Source organism: Neomonachus schauinslandi, chromosome 7, assembly GCF_002201575.2.
Source record: "Neomonachus schauinslandi chromosome 7, ASM220157v2, whole genome shotgun sequence".
In the NCBI taxonomy this organism is placed as follows: Eukaryota; Metazoa; Chordata; class Mammalia; order Carnivora; family Phocidae; genus Neomonachus; species Neomonachus schauinslandi.
Genome location: NC_058409.1, coordinates 24,214,494 through 24,232,738, shown reverse-complemented (window position 1 = coordinate 24,232,738; position 18,245 = coordinate 24,214,494). Strand labels below are relative to the sequence as shown.

The following is an 18,245-nucleotide window of genomic DNA, read 5'->3' as shown; positions in this document are numbered from 1 at the left end:
ATCCCTAAAAATTCAGTAAGACAAGAAAAATGAGGGGAAAACAACTTATTGTTTCTGTAGATGATATAACTGTGCACTCAGAAAATCTAAGAAATCAACTGAAAAATTATTAAGACTAATAAGGTGGTCAGATATAAACATAAAAAAAATTAATATTACGTAGTAAACAAAATCCAATAGGAAACCTAATAGAAAAGAAGATCCTATTCACAGTGGTAATAAAAATTATGAAATACCTAGGAAGAAATCTTAACAAAATGGTATAGGATCTAGAGGGAAAAGCTATAAAAGCTATAAAACCTTACAAAAGAACAACCCTTACCACAGAACAAAAAGAACTGATTAAGTAGGAGAAACTTACTGTTGAGTGTGAAATGGGAGATTTAATATTGCAAAGAGGTCCATTCTCCCCAAGTAATCCATTAAATTAAATGCAATCCAAATAGAACTTCCAATAAGATTAAAAAAAAAAATTGACATCCACAAGGTGACCCTAAAGTCAGTATCAGATAAAAGAATAAATCAAAGTACTGGGACAGGAATCATGATGAAATAACCCCCCCCCCCAAAAAATAGAGAACTTTTAGTCTATACCTGGTATTTCCCATCAGTGGGAAAAGTTTCAACAGTTTGGAAAGAGGGAAAGATTACATCTCTATTTTTACTTTTTATTTTTTTAAAGACTGAGAGAGAGCAAGCGAAAGAGTGAACACACACACGCACGCACACACGCACACACACACACACACACACCCAGTAGGGGGAAGGGCAGAGGGAGAGAAACTTGAGCAGACTCCAGGCTGAGCATGGAGCCCAACATGGGGCTTGATCTCATGACCCTGACATTATGACCTGAGCTGAAATCAAGAGTCGGACACTCAACCAACTGAGCCACCCAGGTGCCCCATACATCACCATCTTTATTAAACCTCAAAATCCAAATGAATTAAAGGATTAAAAGTTAAATAAAACTATAAGAATAAATTATTAATAATTATAAATAAATAAATAAATAAAACTATCAGTTTTATAATCTTAGGACTGGAAAGCCTTTCTAAGGGAGAAGCCATAAAGAAGAAGGCTTAACGATTTGCCTACCTAAAAATTAAGTCACTAAAAGTACCATAAAGTTAAAGGTCAAATGACAAACTGGGAATAACTACTTGCAATGTATGAGAAAAGGATTACCATCGAAAATCTATTAAAAAAAAAAAAGTGGTACAACTCACTAAGAAAAAGATAACCTAATAGAAAAGCTGGTAAAGAGATATGAACAACAATTCTCAGAGAAGAAATACAAATAGCCAACATATGAAATGACATTTAACCTCACTAGTAAACAAGGAAATGTAAATTCAAGTGAGAACATTTTTTGTGCAACAGACTGGCAAAAATTAAAAAGGTTGATAATATGAAATGCAGTCATGGAGAAATGGGTACTTTCACACACTACTGGTGGAAACACAAATTTTGTGTTTTGGGAAGGCATTTTGGCACTAACAAGTTAAAGATGCACATACCCTCTGTCCCAGTAACTCTGTTTCTAAGAAGCTATCTTTCTGGTCTATCTGCCCACGTGTGCAAAGACTTATGCTGTAGCATTAGCTATAGTATCAAACATTTAAAAACTTCCTAAAAGTCCACTGGTGGTTAAATCAAGCAGGTAACATCCATTTCATAGAGTATTATGTAGCCATTAAAAACAATGACATACTTACATATATATAAAAGATTTTCATCACATGTTCAGGGACAAAACAGAAAAATACCTACAGTGTGATACTATTCACACAAAACAAAGACCTATTTGTGTGTACATAACATGCAAAAAGCATGGTTAGGGAAATGACAATGTCATCACTGTAATAATATTTAAGTGCTCAATAAATTCTAGTCATTGTCATGGAAATGAACTGAAGTCTAATATGAACCGTGCTGTGTAGTGTACACAGTAATGGACAACAGGGCAGCATAAATACCTGCAATACAAGGCTAAGTGGTACAAACACCATGGAGCATAAAGGAAGGAAAAATTACATCATTTGGGAAGGGCTTCAACAAGGTAACGTCCCACAGAGGAGCAGGATCACAGGAAAATGTGAGGCGTCTTAAGGGAACAAAATGGTTCCGTTTGGGTAGAACACACTGAATAGTGAGACAAAATGGGGAAGACCAGATGTGGAGAGTATTTCTTCATATTAGAAGTGAATAGGGGGTGCCTGGGTGGCTCAGTCAGTTAAGCGTCTGCCTTCGGGCTCAGGTCATGATCCCAGGGTCCTGGGATCGAGCCCCGCGTCGGGCTCCCTGCTCAACGGGAAGCCTGCTTCTCCCTCTCCCACTCCCCCTGCTTGTGTTCCCTCTCTCCTTGTCTGTCAAATAAATAAATAAAATCTTAAAAAAAAAAAAAAGTGAATAGGGACCACTGCCTTTAGGAAAATAAGCCTGGTAGAAGTGTAATGGGTGGGAAGGGACAGTACAGTGCAGAACCCTGTGGGAGCTGACTAACACAGGCCCGAAGATTAACTTCACAACACACCCTGTAGCCCCTGGACTTTATAGGTAATGAATATTTAAGAATGACCTTGAAAATTCTTGACCTGTAGTAAACTATCATTCTGCTCAAAGATATGTATTTCACTGACTGGAAACTGTTGCGGGTAAGTGGTCATCTGAGTAGCTGCACCAGCCCCACCGTGTGCCTGGAGTGTGTATGTCACTCAGTTACGTTTATCCTCACTCCCGTGAAGTAGTAGGTTTTGTGAAAAGTGACTCCCAGAAGAAAGTGAAAAGGTCCAAGATCGAAGACAGTAGTGGTTTATAAGTTATTCAGTCTTATATTTAAATACTCTTTTGCATGTGGAAAGAGTTCCTTAAAAATTTCAGTAATAATCAGTCTCATTTTAAGAGGACAAATGATGGCTTTAGTGGTATTTATATTTTGATGCTCTATCAAAGTCTTAAAATGTGATCCTCACACACGACAAGGGCTTAACACATTATCCAAACCCACAGAATGTACAACACCAAGAGTGAACCAAATGTAAACTACAGATTTGGGGTGATCTGCTGAGGGATGGTAACGGGGGGCTGGGGGGGAGGCTACGGTTGTGGCACAAGAGATTGGTGGAGAGGGGGAGGGGATATGGCAAATCTCTGTACTTTCTGCTCAGTTTTCTATAGACCCCAAACTGCTCTAAAATAGTGTATTTAAAAAGAGAGAGAGAAAGAGAGAGATCTGCGCCAGCAGAGCACGTGAGCTGTTTCCATCCATGTCCCTCATCCTTTATATGCCAGGCTGACTGGACTGTCCTTCAGCACCTCTTTGCACCATGGCTTCTGCCCAAGCAATGAGATAATTTTTTATTTTGTTCTAAGTTGTCCAACTACCTCCCACACTTGCCCTCCACTCTTGGACCTGAGTTACTGTCTTCTTAAGTATACATGGGTTCCAACTTGATGTCACAAATGTAGCTTATTAGGCCTCCCCAGGACAGTTCAGGGTTTTTGTTGCTTCTCTGAGTCCATTTTTTAAATAATTTTGGGACCCAGCCATTAGCAGAGAACTGAACACCTGAAAAGGAGTCATTCCAGAAAGCAGGTATCTTAAGGGTTGGAAAAACGTCACCTAAAAAGACCAAAACCTTACCTGTCAGGAAAAGACCTTTCCAGTTCTTACCTCCTTCATTATTTAAACCATAACCATGGCTCAAGATCCTGAGATAGAAAACTACCATTCTGCAAAATTTGAAGTGATACTCAAAATCCGAGGAGCACATAAAATAGCAAGTGGAAGTGGATCTCCTCCCTGGTCTCAGCTAGTTCACTGAATAAAACATTAAGTAAAAGGGCCAAATACATGAGTCTTATTAATAAAAAAAATTAGTTCAGAATTACGATAAAAACTACTAACTTAGTGAAAATTTACCACGTTGGAAAAAAGCAAGAAAGATTATACTTGTAAAAAACATTTTCCAACATTATCCTCATCCTTGTATTTAAAGGTGTACCAAATTTTGAGATATATAAATTGCTAAAAAAAACTGGCTATGACCACTGCTATTCGTGATCACACTGGATACTCTTCCCTATTGCTCTGGTACTTACCACAGTGACAACTTCCTGTCTCCCTATATTTCGGTCAGTGGAAGCACTCTTCTACAAGGGAATGATGAGTGTCATGTTCTACTGAGTATCATGTCCCAAACTAACAGGGACTTTCACTACTTAGCAAAACTCAAAATCTGTTATTTACCAAACTGAAGTTGTACATTTAAAAGAAAAAATGACCTCTTTTTCTAGATGAAACCCTTAAAGACTATTAAACTCATTTCCTGTTAAACTTAAAACTATTGAACTAATTTCCTTTAGCCACACTCTCAAATACCAGCTTTTAAAATTCAGGCAGTGGTTCAACTACTGTTGAAAGATAAATATTTGGTTAAAGAAATCTGCAGTGAGTGAGAAATGAGAAACCAGCTATCTTTTGGTTTTGCTTGATGCTAGTGAGGTTGCTGATGTGGAACTGTACTGTATTCATGGTGAGGGCAAGAATGGTGGCTTAAGGTGAGCCCTGGATCAAGCCCTCATCCCTAAGCTCTCCTCAAGTACAAGGAGCCAGGCTCTGAACAGACGCACAGAGCTGGCTGCCTTGGCTGTAAAACAATGAAAGTTATGTGTTTTCACTGAGTTTCATAAGTGTGACTTAACATGCAACATTCTGTATTTGGGGGAAAATGACAGTGGAAAACTTGGGGCACAGGACAGAACATTGTACTCTGAATGATATATTCCAAAAATCACAGGGCACCTGGGTGGCTCAGTCGGTTAAGTGTCTGCCTTCAGCTCAGGTCATCATGATCCTGGGGTCGAGCCCCACATCGGGCTCCCTGCTCAGTGGGGAGTCTGCTTCTCCCTCTGCCCTTCCCCCCACCCCCGCTCTTTCTCTCAAATAAATCTTAAAAAAAATCATTTTAATTGATGCCTTCTTTTTAAAGGGGTAAGGGGCAATATATTCTAAAAGGTATAGTTTTCTTCCCTTCTCATCTAGTATGAGTGTCTCTGACCACTGGCAAGCTTATAATCAGTGATGTTTTTAGATGATTACTAATAACAGATGGTAATCGGCTTTTCTTGAAAATGCACTGCTAATTTCCTGTGTTACCCTAAATAGACAGCTGAATGCAACAATTACACTGATTACATGCTTCATTCTAAGAGGTGAAACAATGAGGGAAATTTTGGACCTTTCTTCTAGGTGAGAAGGCAAATTTAAGGCTCACAATATGAACCTTAATAAGGCCACCATTTGCCAGCACAAGCCCACAAAGACTCAATTTTGGGGAAATCTGTACCACTTCTTTTCTTCTCATTTAGAAGAATCCATCTGATTACCAGATAACAGAACTCGGTAAACAGCCTGGCTTTGTTCCTTAAGGCAAGCCTAAATTGCTGGAAAGCACCTCTGCACCTCCCCGCCCCCACAAACTCCTCCTGACCGGCCCCATCAAGCCCCCTCACACACTCTCACTCTGCTCAGTGTGATGGCTCTGGCACCGAGGTACTTTTTCTCTACTGAAGTGCCCTCTGTTCATTATCCAAGGCCAAGGTCAAATACATCAAATACAGACTGTGGAGTACCTACCATGGGCTCCCCTATTGGACCATTAGCAGTCTGCAGTAGGGACAGGGTATGATATTCCTGTCTTCCCATAGCCCGACAAGAAAACACTAACAGGGATTTCTGAATGAACATGTGCCTGATAGAGGGAATCCCTTTCCTTCCTGCTGTCAAGGCGTCTTGGGGTATGCATGGATAGCTGGAGGGCTCCTAGGTATAGTTTCCTATTCAGTTAACACATATGAAACCCCAAGTCTACAGGTCAATGTACTATGAGGAGGAGTTACGTTGTAGCAGAAGACATACAAGTAAAATTTAAAAGAAGCATCAAGCAAAACCTACCTTGGCCCCACAGTCCCTCTGCCTATCACCCCACTTTTCAGCTCCCCTTCACAGAACTTCTCGTTAAGAATTCTCTCTACTCACGGTCTCCACTTCTTACCCCATTCTCTCCTCATCCAACTCCAGAGCTTCAGTTCAAGCCACTGAGATTGTTCCTCAAAATCATTAACACCTCCATCTGTCAAATTCAAGGATCACTTCTGAGTCCTCATCTCATCTGACCTCTCAATAACACTAGATTCTTGAAATAACTTTCTTCACTCGGTTTTCAAGATACTGTACCTTTTACATGTTTCTCCTACTTCATCAGCTATTTCATTAGATTTGTAAATATCTTGAGTCTTGGGACCCTTCCCTTCTCTATCTACAGTTGTCTCATGTAATCTCACTCTGTGGTTTTAAATACTACATATATGCTGATGATTCCCAAATATATACCTTACTCCTCAATTCTAGATTACACATCCAACTGCTTGAAGTGCCTACAGGTGCCTTACACTTAAACTGTCTAAAACAAAACTCTAGATTTTCCCCTCCCCATTCCTGCCATTTCAGGGAATGGCACTTTGCTCCCCCAACATCTTATTCCTCAAGTCAAAATATGTAGGAGCAATCTCTGATTCTGTTCTTCCCTTTTCCTCCGCTACATTCAATTCAGAAGCAAGGCCAGTCAACTCCATATCCAAAACAAATCTTGAGTCCATCCACTTCTCTTCATTTCCACTGCTACCTCCCTAGTCCAGTCCACCACGATTTCTTGGATTATGACAACAGTCTCCTCACTGGTCTCCTTGTTTCTATTCTTGCCCCTCTACGATCCATTCTCCAAACATTCTTCAAACTATGAATCAGATTATATGACTTCCCTGCTTCAAATCCTCCAGGGACTTCCTATCATACAGAGAATAATTATCGAACTATTTACCAAGGCTACAAGGGCACCACACACTCTGGAACCATCTATCTCTGACCTCATTCCCCTGCTTACTATATTCTAGCCATGCTTCCTTTCTTAATCCTTCAACCCCTCCTGTTCGAACTGGTCTTGGGGCCTATGCATCAGCTGGTCTCTCCACCTGGAAGGCTTGCATCTCTGCTTTCTGTGTGTATGTTGCTCCCTCTCATCAATCAGGTCCCAGCTCAAATGCCACATTCTCAAAGAAGATCCTGCCTTTGAAAGGGCTTAAAGTGGCCCCTCAATTACCCCCATCACCAAAGTTAATTTTCACTGGGTATTCCTGGACAGTCTTCTTAATCTTTTTGATAAATACTTGGCCTTTACAGGGTAGATGCAATAATTCAATTAGATTATAGCTAACAAACAGTAAGAATTCAATCAGTATTTTTTTTTTTAAAGATTTTATTTGTTTATTTGAGAGAGAGAGTGAGAGAGAGAGAGAAAGAGAGCACAAGAGGGGGGAGCGGGAGAGGGAGAAGCAGACTCCCTGCTGAGCAGGCAGCCCGATGCGGGACTCGATCCCGGGACTCCAGGATCATGACCTGAGCCCAAGGCAGTCACTTAACCAACTGAGCCACCCAGGCGCCCAAGAATTCAATCAGTATTAACATCCCGTCTGTACAGCTCCCACCCTTGAAAAATTTAGTCTCAAAGAATGTTTTTTTTTTTTTAAAGATTTTAAAGAGGATTTTTAAAAAATTGGTAAACACGAGGGTTTATCCAAATAAGCACTGAGGATGAAACCACTGTAGTGATTATTACTAATTTGGGATGATATAAAAACACTGCGAGGGGCACTTGGGTGGCTGTGTCGTTAAGCGTCTGCCTTTGGCTCAGGTCATGATCCCGGGGTCCTGGGATCGAGCCCCGCATCGGGCTCCCTGCTCAGCGGGAAGCCTGCTTCTCTCTTTCCTACTCCTCCTGCTTGTGTTCCCTCTCTCGCTGTGTCTGTCAAATAAATAAAATCTTAAAAAAAAAATAAAATAAAAACACTGCGAAACTAAAATACTAGACAATAGAAACACAGCAGACAAGATCAGTTGTATTCAGGAAGAAGATCAAAACAATTCACAGTAGAGCCATGGTTTTAAAACTCTGATGTGCACTAGAATCACCAAGAAGTGTTGTTAAAACACTGCCTGTTGGGCCTTGTCCCCCAACACTTCTGATCCAACAGTCTGGAGTAGAGGCTGAGAATTTGCATTTCTAACAAGTTACAAGGTGGTGCTGATAATGCTGCTCCAGGACCTCTTTGAGAACCCACACATTTGATTTTAAGTCAAATAATCAAATACACATATTAAAAATTTAAAGCGGGGGGGGCGGGTGGCGGGGTGGGCAGGGGGTACCTGAGTGGCTCAGTTGGTTAAGTGGCCAACTCTTGATTTCAGCTCCGGTCATGGTCTCAGGGTTGTGAGATTGAGCCCCATGTCTGACTCTGTGCCTGGCATGGAGCCTGCTTGAGATTCTCTTTCTCTTCCTCTTCCCACCCCTCCCTTCCTCTCTCTCTCTTAACAACTACAACAAAAAAAGTAAATACCCAAATAACTAAAGGAGACTGTATCATTTATAACCCAAAGAAGGGGAAAAGGAGGAATAAACAACAATAAATCAATTCCAGAGAAGGCAGGTGTAAGTTGAAAAAAAAGGGGACAGAACTAAATACAACTATATTAAGTCATCACTTAAAATGAATTAAAAGGACAATTTTAAAAAACTCTGCTATTTGTTGAACATATCATAAGGTTGTAGTAATTAAGGCAGTCTCAGTAATGGCAAAGAGTTAGACAAAGTGACTAGTGGCACAGAACAGAAAACCCAGAACCGACTTGTACACATAGGGAATTCTGATATATAACGGAAATGACACTGCAGATCGTTAAGAAAAGGATTAGCTACTCAATAATTAGAGCCAGGATGGCTGGTTATCAAGGGAAAAATGAAACTGGATTCCCACCTCACAATGTATACAAAATTCAATTTAGAATTAAATACTTAAATGTACTTAAATGTAAAAAGCAAAACTAAAACTTTTAGAAGAAAAAATAGCAGTAGGACAGGATTTCTTAAGACACAAAAAGCTAAATAGACAAGATTTGTAAATTCAACTACCTTAAAATCAAATCTGTTCATTAAAAGGCACTATAGTAAGACAGTGGAAAGCTAACCATAAAATACTTAAGATATTTATAATACATGTAACTAAAAAAGAATTAAGATGCAGAAGAGATAAAGAACACAGGCAGATCAGTACCACCACCAATAAGACATTAAAAATGGGTGAAAGACACAAATGCTTCAAAGAGGAAAAACAAAATTAAATATGAAAAGATGTTTAGCATCATTAGAAATCAGGGCATCGCCGATGAAGACCACAATGGTTTACCACTGTACACCGACCAGATTCACAAAATTAAGAAACTGACAAAATCAGTGTCAGAGGATGCATCAGAGAAAACCCTTATATTTTGCTAGCACTGCAGATTAGTAAAACTATCTTGGAAGACAATTTTACATTATTTTGTAAAACTGAGTGCAAAAAGTTTTACGTGTACATATACCCTAGAGAATCTCTTACACCTTTGCTCCAGAAGACCTCACAAGAATGTTCCTAGGAGCAAAGGTTGTATTAGTAAAGACCATATACCATACAGTATGGTATATTCCCATGACAGAATTCTGTACATCAGTGAAAATGAATGAACTATAGCTCTGAGCAACATGAGTGTGTAAAAACAAAACAAAAAAGGCAATTCCTAGAAGAGTACACAGAATACTGTTTTAAAAGCTCAAAAAATAAAACAGAACCCTACATATGATTTTTCTTTTTTTTTTTCCCAAAGCACAGAAAGCAAAAATCTGTGTCAGTGGTTATAGGGAGTAGGGGATGACAGAAGGCTGAGATGAGAAGGAGGAGCATCTAAGTGGATCCCAGTTAGTGACAATGAAGAGTTCTTGGAATGGCTATGCAGGGTGGTATCCAGAGTACTCCTTAAGATGAATATGCTGTAAAACTTAACTTCATAACTTAAGTAAGCATGCATGTGTGTGTATATACACACCACATATTTTCCCATTCTTTGATATATATTAACTATATTTAAAAAGTGAAAAAGAAAAAAGAGGAAAACATGACTAAAATATGCTAGTTGATACTGACTACAGTGGGAACCAAATCCCCAGTCCAATACTTACTGATCAAGGGTCTTATAATAAATGTCCAGATCCTTGTTCACAAGCTCTGTTGTTCTCATAACAATCATCATTTCCCTGTACTTTTCCTCCGCATCCCGAAATTGAGGTTCTCGAAGTTCTCTCTTAAAATGAATAATTTCTTCCTCATAGCCCTTCTGTCGCCCTATTGCCAAACTGTGATTTCTTTTTATACTGTCTATTTTTTCTTCCAACTTCTGATGTTCACTATAAAAGGTAAACATGACAATTAAGGACCATTTTTAGCTTTTAGCAGCCTGAAGTGGAAAAGCCCAGATCTCTCTAGATATACAGTAAGTCTCTCCTTGCTTTTTATTTAAGGCTTTAGTACTAAAGAAAAATTTCTTGCTTCCCAAATCTCTGAAGCATCCAGATTTGTGAACAGCTGATTTCTGTGTGCTGAACTAGGAACTCTCATAACACATGAACACTGAGCAAGGTGGTTCTCACTTTTAGACACTAACCTAAAAAAAGTACTCTTGATGATTAAATTACAAATTCACAAAATTCTGATTGTGAACTGAGAATGCACAATTACCAATGCTGAGAAGTTACTGAGTAATAGGTGTCATCATTCTGTTCACAATACATCAAAGACAAAATACAATTTCATCTCAAACTGCTAGTTTCTGTGTTAATAGTTAGTAAAGGTTTGTACTCTACGAAAACAAAATTTCACTTGCACAAGTATAAGCATAATAATGACCAAAAAAAGTAAAATACACAAACTTTTCTGGTAACTAGGGAGATAATACAGATTTGTGTGCTTTAAGAATCTTATTCATTTAACAATTACTTATTAAGCACCCTCTTATTAAGCAATGCTCCGCAGTTTATGGATATCCATACAGAACTGGCCTTATTATCTGTTTTGCTGACATTTCTGTTGCATTCTAGTTGAAGGCAGATTTGGAAAAGAGGAGTTGTACTTAGTAGTCTGAATGAATATAAAAAATCATTGTTATGTACCAAACATAGAAGAAATTTAAAAATATCTGGTTTTGGTCTTCAGTAGCAAAGAATAAGTTGTTTCAATTGTATCTTCTAGAAGCTTCACTCTTTCAACTTCCCACTGAGAGCACTAACATTACAATGTTAAAGAGCTGAGGCTTGGCAGCTAGGATATCTAGGTCACATTCCAGGCTTTTGTCATAACTTCCTGTGGATTTTTTTCTGGATCTCAATGTCCTAATGCTTTAGAAATGAGACTGAAGATGAAGAGCTCTTTCAGTTATAAAGTCTGATTTCTTCAATATATGAAAGATATTTTTAAACAGCTAAACCAAGAGTACTTACAATAACATAAGATTAAACCATTTGTTAGGTTTTATAAAGTAAATTAAAATTTCATTACAACATCCTTTAAAAAAACTTAGGCATTCTTTGATTCAGATTTAAAGTCAAGTCAAGAAAACAAATGAAAAATCTGTAAGAAGTGGCTGAACGAATGGCCTATATTTAGCTACGGTGGTTCAAAAATCTATTTGGCTAGTACAGCCTTTTATACCAGTCTAGTGCCTTAGCATCGACCAGTTCCTTAGAGAATTCCTAAGGCAACTCTAAGGCACACAAGGCAAGAACAAAATCATTTCTGCTGTAGCAGAAAGGTAGCAACTAAAGTAAGTATCAAGAAAACTAGATGAAAGAAGCAACAGACTAACCTACAAAAAAAAAAAAAAGCAGCTCTGGTTGGCCTGCAATTACGACTGGGACCATCTACAATGGGTCTCCAATGACAGATCACTTTGGCAATAAGTCCACTGGCAGTATTAGAAATTGTATGAGCTGGGACACAGGCTTGGTCCACAGGCCATATGTGCTCTTTACGCTTGATACCATTATCTTGTGAAGCAGGTTAGCAGAAATCTGGGACTTTGCGTATTTAATCCTGCCCATCAATGCAGTAGGACTACAAATTCTCTATCACTTCTTCAGTAATTCAATTCGTAAAGCATGACATATGGTTAAATAAAAACTCTGTCCACCTTCCTGTAAGTCTCAAGGGACATTTATGCTAAAACTCTTTTTTAAAAATACGTATTGAATATTCTTCACAATTCAGTAAAAAGACTTTATTTAAACTAAAGACTGCTTTTAAAAACATACTTCTTCATTTGTAAAACCTGCATTTGACCCATTTCCTTCAAATGCTGTTTTCGTTCTTCTTCAACTTCTTTTAGTTCCTCATTTCTTTTTCTTAAAGTAAGGTTATCCTGTAGCCATCTCTCTTGTATCTAAATAATATTAAATTGGTTAACAAAAATAATCAAGTTACCAACATGTGATTCATAATACACAATTGCTGAAAGGTAGTACTGATTCTGCCTTCACTCAGAATCAGGTTAAACTCAAAAGAGGGAGAAGCCAGGGTGAGGCTTGGAATAATCTGGACAGCTCATAAATGCACAAAACAGGTATTTAAATGATGAAATAAAAGAATATAACTAAAGGCTATACCCCATTGGGATCATCTTGCATAGGAACCCCACAATAAAGCTTACCTTATGTAAAAGGTCATAAGAGAGCAACAGACTATCAAAGTCTCAACTCACCTTTTTTTTCCTAGTTGTATTTATCTCTTAACATGTGCCAAGGCTGAGATACTGTTAGGTATGTTAGATAAGATCTTTACCTTCAAGTTGACAAGTTGACAAATGATAGTCACAAGGCAGAAGTTTCACAAAGATAGTACATATCTACGTACCTGATGACACTTTCCCTGGGCACTGAACTGAATTGAAAATATAAGAAGTTGACTGGTTCTGAGTAGGTCTGTCCTTAAAAGAGACCCAATCATGCAGCAGCAGCAACACCAACAGAATTATTTCAGTAACCTTCCTGGTGATTATGAACTATGTTGTCAAGAACCAAATAGGAAACAGTTTATAAGCTGACTCTTCGGAATGTAGAAAAAATAATTACCCGCAGAAATAGATTTGGCTCATAAAAGTCTGAATACAGAAAACTCGTCCCAAGTTCAGAGTCCAGACTTCTCAAAGAGGAGGCTAGGACCCTCCTGTAATAACCCTTCCAACTGAAATAAACCCAGTGTTATGGGAAGTGGGAGGGAGGGGAAGATCTTTGGCAGAATCTTGCTGCCACCAGAAACGGCACAGGACTTACTAAGGAGTAAGGATTTGGGAGGTGGGTCAGAAGAAGGGAAGCCAAGCACTTCTGTCACACGCTTAATCTTGCCCATCTATGCATCACCATTTTGAGGTGTTTTTGTTTTTGTTTTTAAGCTGTCATTAAGGTCACTTTCAGTTTTCCTGCAAATAGTAACACAAATACATGCAACACATCTATTAAAGGGCATTCCTATAGGCAGCTAAAAGTAACGGAAATGGTATGGTTGGAAATGTCCTTTTCTTGCCAGGCAACCTACTGTATCACTGCAGCTGTTGTCACTCTCAGAAAGTCTTCCCTAGGAGACCACACTTGGACTTCCTCCTTATTAGGCACAGAAACTAGGCATTTCTTTCTTTCTTTTTTTGGTCAGCTTCTAGTTGCTCTTAACGATAATTTTGAAAGACAGTACACAGCACAGTAGTTAAACAGCACAGGGTTTTAAGTTAGGTACACTTAGGCTTAAATCTCAGCATTACAACTTTCTTTCTTTTTTTTTTTTTAAGATTTTATTTATTTATTTGAGAGAGAGAGAATGAGAGAGAGCGAGTACATGAGAGGGGGGAGGGTCAGAGGGAGAAGCAGACTCCCTGCCGAGCAGGGAGCCCGACGTGGGACTTGATCCCGGGACTCCAGGATCATGACCTGAGCCCAAGGCAGTCACTTAACCAACTGAGCCACCCAGGCGCCCAGCATTACAACTTTCAAATTTGATGACTTTGGGCAAATTAGCTTAAATTCTGAGCCTGTTTACTTGTATAAATGGTGATGATAATACCACCTGTCATATAATGCTGATGTGAAGATTAAATGAGTGAGCCTGTGTGTAAAGTAATCAACACAGTGCCTAGCTCAGTAATTGATAGTGAAATGCTTTTTGGATCAAATCTGTCCTTGTATTTTAAGCAGTGAGAATTCCAATCATAGTCTACAAAATACAAAGTATCAGAGAAAGAAGAAAGAAAGCCAGATACAATTAAAATACAACAGAATTGTTTTTCTGTATGTAATACTAGCAATCTGGCAATGTTAGGTCAAGTTCTACTTCTGTTACTCACTACTTTTGTGACCTCAGGCAAGGCAGGTCACCTCCAGTTCCTTTCATCTAAAAAATGAAGGAGATTATTTAACTTCCAAATTTCTTATTCTGTGGACTAAATTTAGTAGAGCTCAAGCATGTAAAGAAGGTACTGTTAGGCTCAAAATATTTAGCTCAGATGACAGTTAACGTATGCAGTGGGGTACCTAAAGCAAACCTAAAAATTAGCTGCATTCTAGGTAACTGATGGAATAGCACACTGAATTGACTGCAGTTCAAGATCTACGAAGTCTAGCTGGGAAAAATGCCATTAATTACAGAGGATGGCCTGAAAGTTCTGCAATGCTCTGGCTCAGTGACTGTTACATCAGAACCCCTGGGGAACTTTAACAAGGCATAGTTGCTTCTGCCCTTGCCCCAGAGATTCTGACTTATTGGCCTGTAATGGAGACATAAACATGCATATTTTTAATAGCCCAGGTGATTTTAATTGAGAAGTAATTCATATACCATAAAGTTCACCATTTTAAAGTGTGTAATTCAGAGGTTAGTATATTCACAGGTTGTGCAACCATCACCACTGATCCCAGAACATTTAACACCCCCAAAACAAACCAAGTACACATTAGCAGTCAATCTATTCCCTTTCTCTCTCCTTCCCTTAACCCCTGGCAACACTAATTTGCTTTTTGTCCCTTTGGATATTCACATTTCATATAAATCGAATCATACAGTATGTGGTCATTTGTGATTGGATTCTTTCATCACGTAGCATGTTTTCAAGGTTTAGCCATGTTGTAGTATATATTACTATTTCATTCCTTTTCATGGCTGTATAATATTCCCTTTTACGATGTGATGGTTAATCTTACACGTCAACTCAGATGGGCCACAACGTGCCCAGACATTTGGTTGAACATTATTCTGTGTGTGTCCTGGAGGGTATTTCTGAATAAAATTAACATCTGATTTGGGAGAATGACTAAAACAGGCTGCCCTCCCTAATGTGGGTGAGCCTCATATCAACTGACGGCAACCCGAATAGAACAAAAACACCGAGTAAAAGGTAACTGCTCCTGCCTGAATGTAGGAGCTGAACAGTCGTCTTTTCCTGCCTTTGGACTTGAACTGAAAGCTCGGTCTCCTAGTTCTCAGACCTTGAAACTCAGACTAGAACTACACCATCAGATCCCCTGAGTCTCCATCTTGCCAACTACAGATCCCAGGAATGCTCAGCCTCCATAATCATGTGAGCCAGTTCCTTATAATAAACTTCTTTATATAAATTTGTGTATGTGTATATATCCTGTTGGGTTCTGTTGCTCTGGAGAACCTAATACATAATGGATATACCACACTGATCCATTCATCAGTTGATAACCATATGGGTTGTTTCCATATTTTAACTAATGTGAATAATGCTGCTATGAATACTCTTGTACAAGTTTTTATGTGAACATGTTTAAAATTTTCTTGGTTGTATACCTAGGAGTGGTAAACCCAGGTGATTCTGATGGGTACCTCTAGCTAACCTCTGCTCCCTAAAACACTCCAACATTTATTTTAGGCTTCAATCACACGACCTGCTGAAGACCCTCAGTAAGGGAAGATAAAAAAAAGATGCTGAAACACACTGTGGGGGGGGGGGGAAAGAAGAAAAAGAAAAGAAAAAGCCCCATAAAGTTTGTTAAAGACATAGTGTTATTAACCTATACAGTGTCCTCCTTTCCAAGAATGTCTACAGGAAACATTTTTCTCTGGTCTTTAATATGCGTAACTGGTTTCCTTTCAGCTCTGAGACAATGTAAATCTTAACTAATTGTGACTTCCTATCTTCATGTGACTACTAGAATCCTTGGCAAGTGTGTCACATTTCATGGGCTACATTTTATATACTTACTACTCTCCTGGTTTTACCTTCTTATCCTTATTTTCATATTGTCTCATTTTCCCACTAAATTAAAATGTTATTTGGCATTGCTCTATGTATACAACTTATTAAATAATTTCTAGAACAAGGCAGATTACAAAAGTAAACTAATACATTCAGATCCACGAAGTTTAGACCATCAACTAGTAAAGGGTCACAGATGGGTCAATCTTAATGATCTCTGTGTATGTTTATACATGGAGAGACATTAATGATTTACAGACTGTGATTTTAAATAGGCAACCCACATATAAGTGAGGAATAACTATCTCGTTATACATGCCATCATAAATTTACAGTCACTCAGCATTTATTAGATGGCAGAGATTTTTTTCTTTTTTTTAAGATTTTATTTTTTAGGGGCACCTGGCTGGCTCAGTCAGTGGAGCAGGTGACTCTTAATCTCAGGATTATGAGTTTGAGCCCCATGTTGGGTGTAGAGATAACTTAAAAAAAAAAAAAAAAAGAACTTGGGGTGCCTGGGTGGCACAGTCGGTTAAATGTCTGACTCATGATTTCGGCTCAGGTCAAGCGTGACCTCAGGGTCATGAGATTGAGCCCTGCAGTGGGCTCCACGCTCATTGCGGAGTCTGCTTGAGATCTTCTCTCCCTCTGCCCCTCCCACTCATGTGCACTCTCTCTCTCTCAAATAAATGTTAAAATAAATAAATAAAAATCTTAAAAAAAAAAAGATTTTTTTATTTGTAAATAATCTCTACACCCATCATGGGGCTTGAACTCACAACCCCGAGCTCAAGACCCACATGCTCCACCAACTGAGCCAGCCAGGCACCCCTAGATGGCAGAAATTTACTTCTAATATTCATATATTTGAAATACCTGGCACTATGGCCAGGGGCCCTGCAGACAGCTGATATGGCTAATCTTCAAACAGATTTTAAATCAGCATTTATGACCAAATGATTAAAGTGTTCATATAGCAAATTTTGTTAATAACAGCAGGAATAGAGAAATGGTGTAAAGGAATGATGAAGATAATTTCTCAATGTGATTTTAATTATAATGGTAGAAATTAATTTCCTTAATAGGGAAAATGATATAGGAATCAACGGAAAAATGACTGGAAATATATAGATATCTTACTTACAACTTTTATGATTATTATACTTCCATCCTTGTTTTGTGTGAATTTATCTTACATTAAGAAAGAAAAGAAAGTGAGAAAAAAATAGAAATATATGTAGGATATTCATTGCCACCATCTGCAGTAAGAAAAAAGTGATCAACTTGTGGCACACCCACAAAACGGAGTATTTCGTGATCATTAAAAAGAATATGGTGGGGGTGCCTAGGTGGTTCAGTCAGTTAAGCATCTGTCTTCAGCTCAGGTCATGATCCAAGGGTCCTGGGATCAAGCCCCGCATCAGGCTCCCTGCTCAGCGGAGAGCCTTCTTCTCCCTCTCCCTCTACTGCTCCCCCTGCCTGTGCTCTGTCAAATAAATCAATAAAATCTTAAAAAAAAAGTCATGAACTCTTAAGTATACAAAATTATTAAAAAAAAAAAACATGGTGGATCTGTGAGTTGACTTGATATATAAGATCAAATTGCATTAAGTGAAAAAAGCAAGGTGCAGAATATGAATAGTATGATCTCATACATAAAAGTAAATATACACATACACACAGATATATTATTGATCTATCTACCTGCTGATATGAGTAAGAAACTTCTTTAAGAACAAACAAAAAACTGTTAACAGTAATGACATCTAGGAGTGAGCTGAGAATAGGCAGAAGGGGAGAGAGAATTTTAATTTAAACTCTCTTTGTTTAAATATTTATATTTAAAATTAGCTTTGGGGTGCCTGGGTGGCTCAGTCAGTTAAGTGTCTGACTCTTGGTTTTGGCTCAGGTCATAATCTCAGGTGCATGAGCTCAAGCCCTGCACTGGGCTCCATGCTGGACATGGAGCCTGCTTAAGATTCTCTCTCCCCCTCTCTGTTCCTCCTCTACCCTGCTCACGCTCTCTCTAAACTAAATAAATAAATAAAACCTTTTA

The 18,245-nt window shown here is 38.6% G+C and overlaps 1 protein-coding gene across 2 annotated transcripts in view; it reads right to left on the bottom strand.

The window, feature by feature from the left end:
* RAD50 (RAD50 double strand break repair protein) overlaps positions 1–18,245 on the bottom strand; it is an 84,084-nt gene that overhangs the window by 10,814 nt on the left and 55,025 nt on the right. For both annotated transcript variants that reach the window (XM_021701731.1, XM_044916653.1), the window contains exons 20-21: positions 12,237–12,364; positions 10,113–10,337 (exon numbers count right to left, since the gene is read on the bottom strand). In XM_021701731.1, the coding sequence (XP_021557406.1) occupies positions 10,113–10,337; positions 12,237–12,364 (353 nt within the window). The remainder of the gene's footprint in view (positions 1–10,112; positions 10,338–12,236; positions 12,365–18,245) is intronic.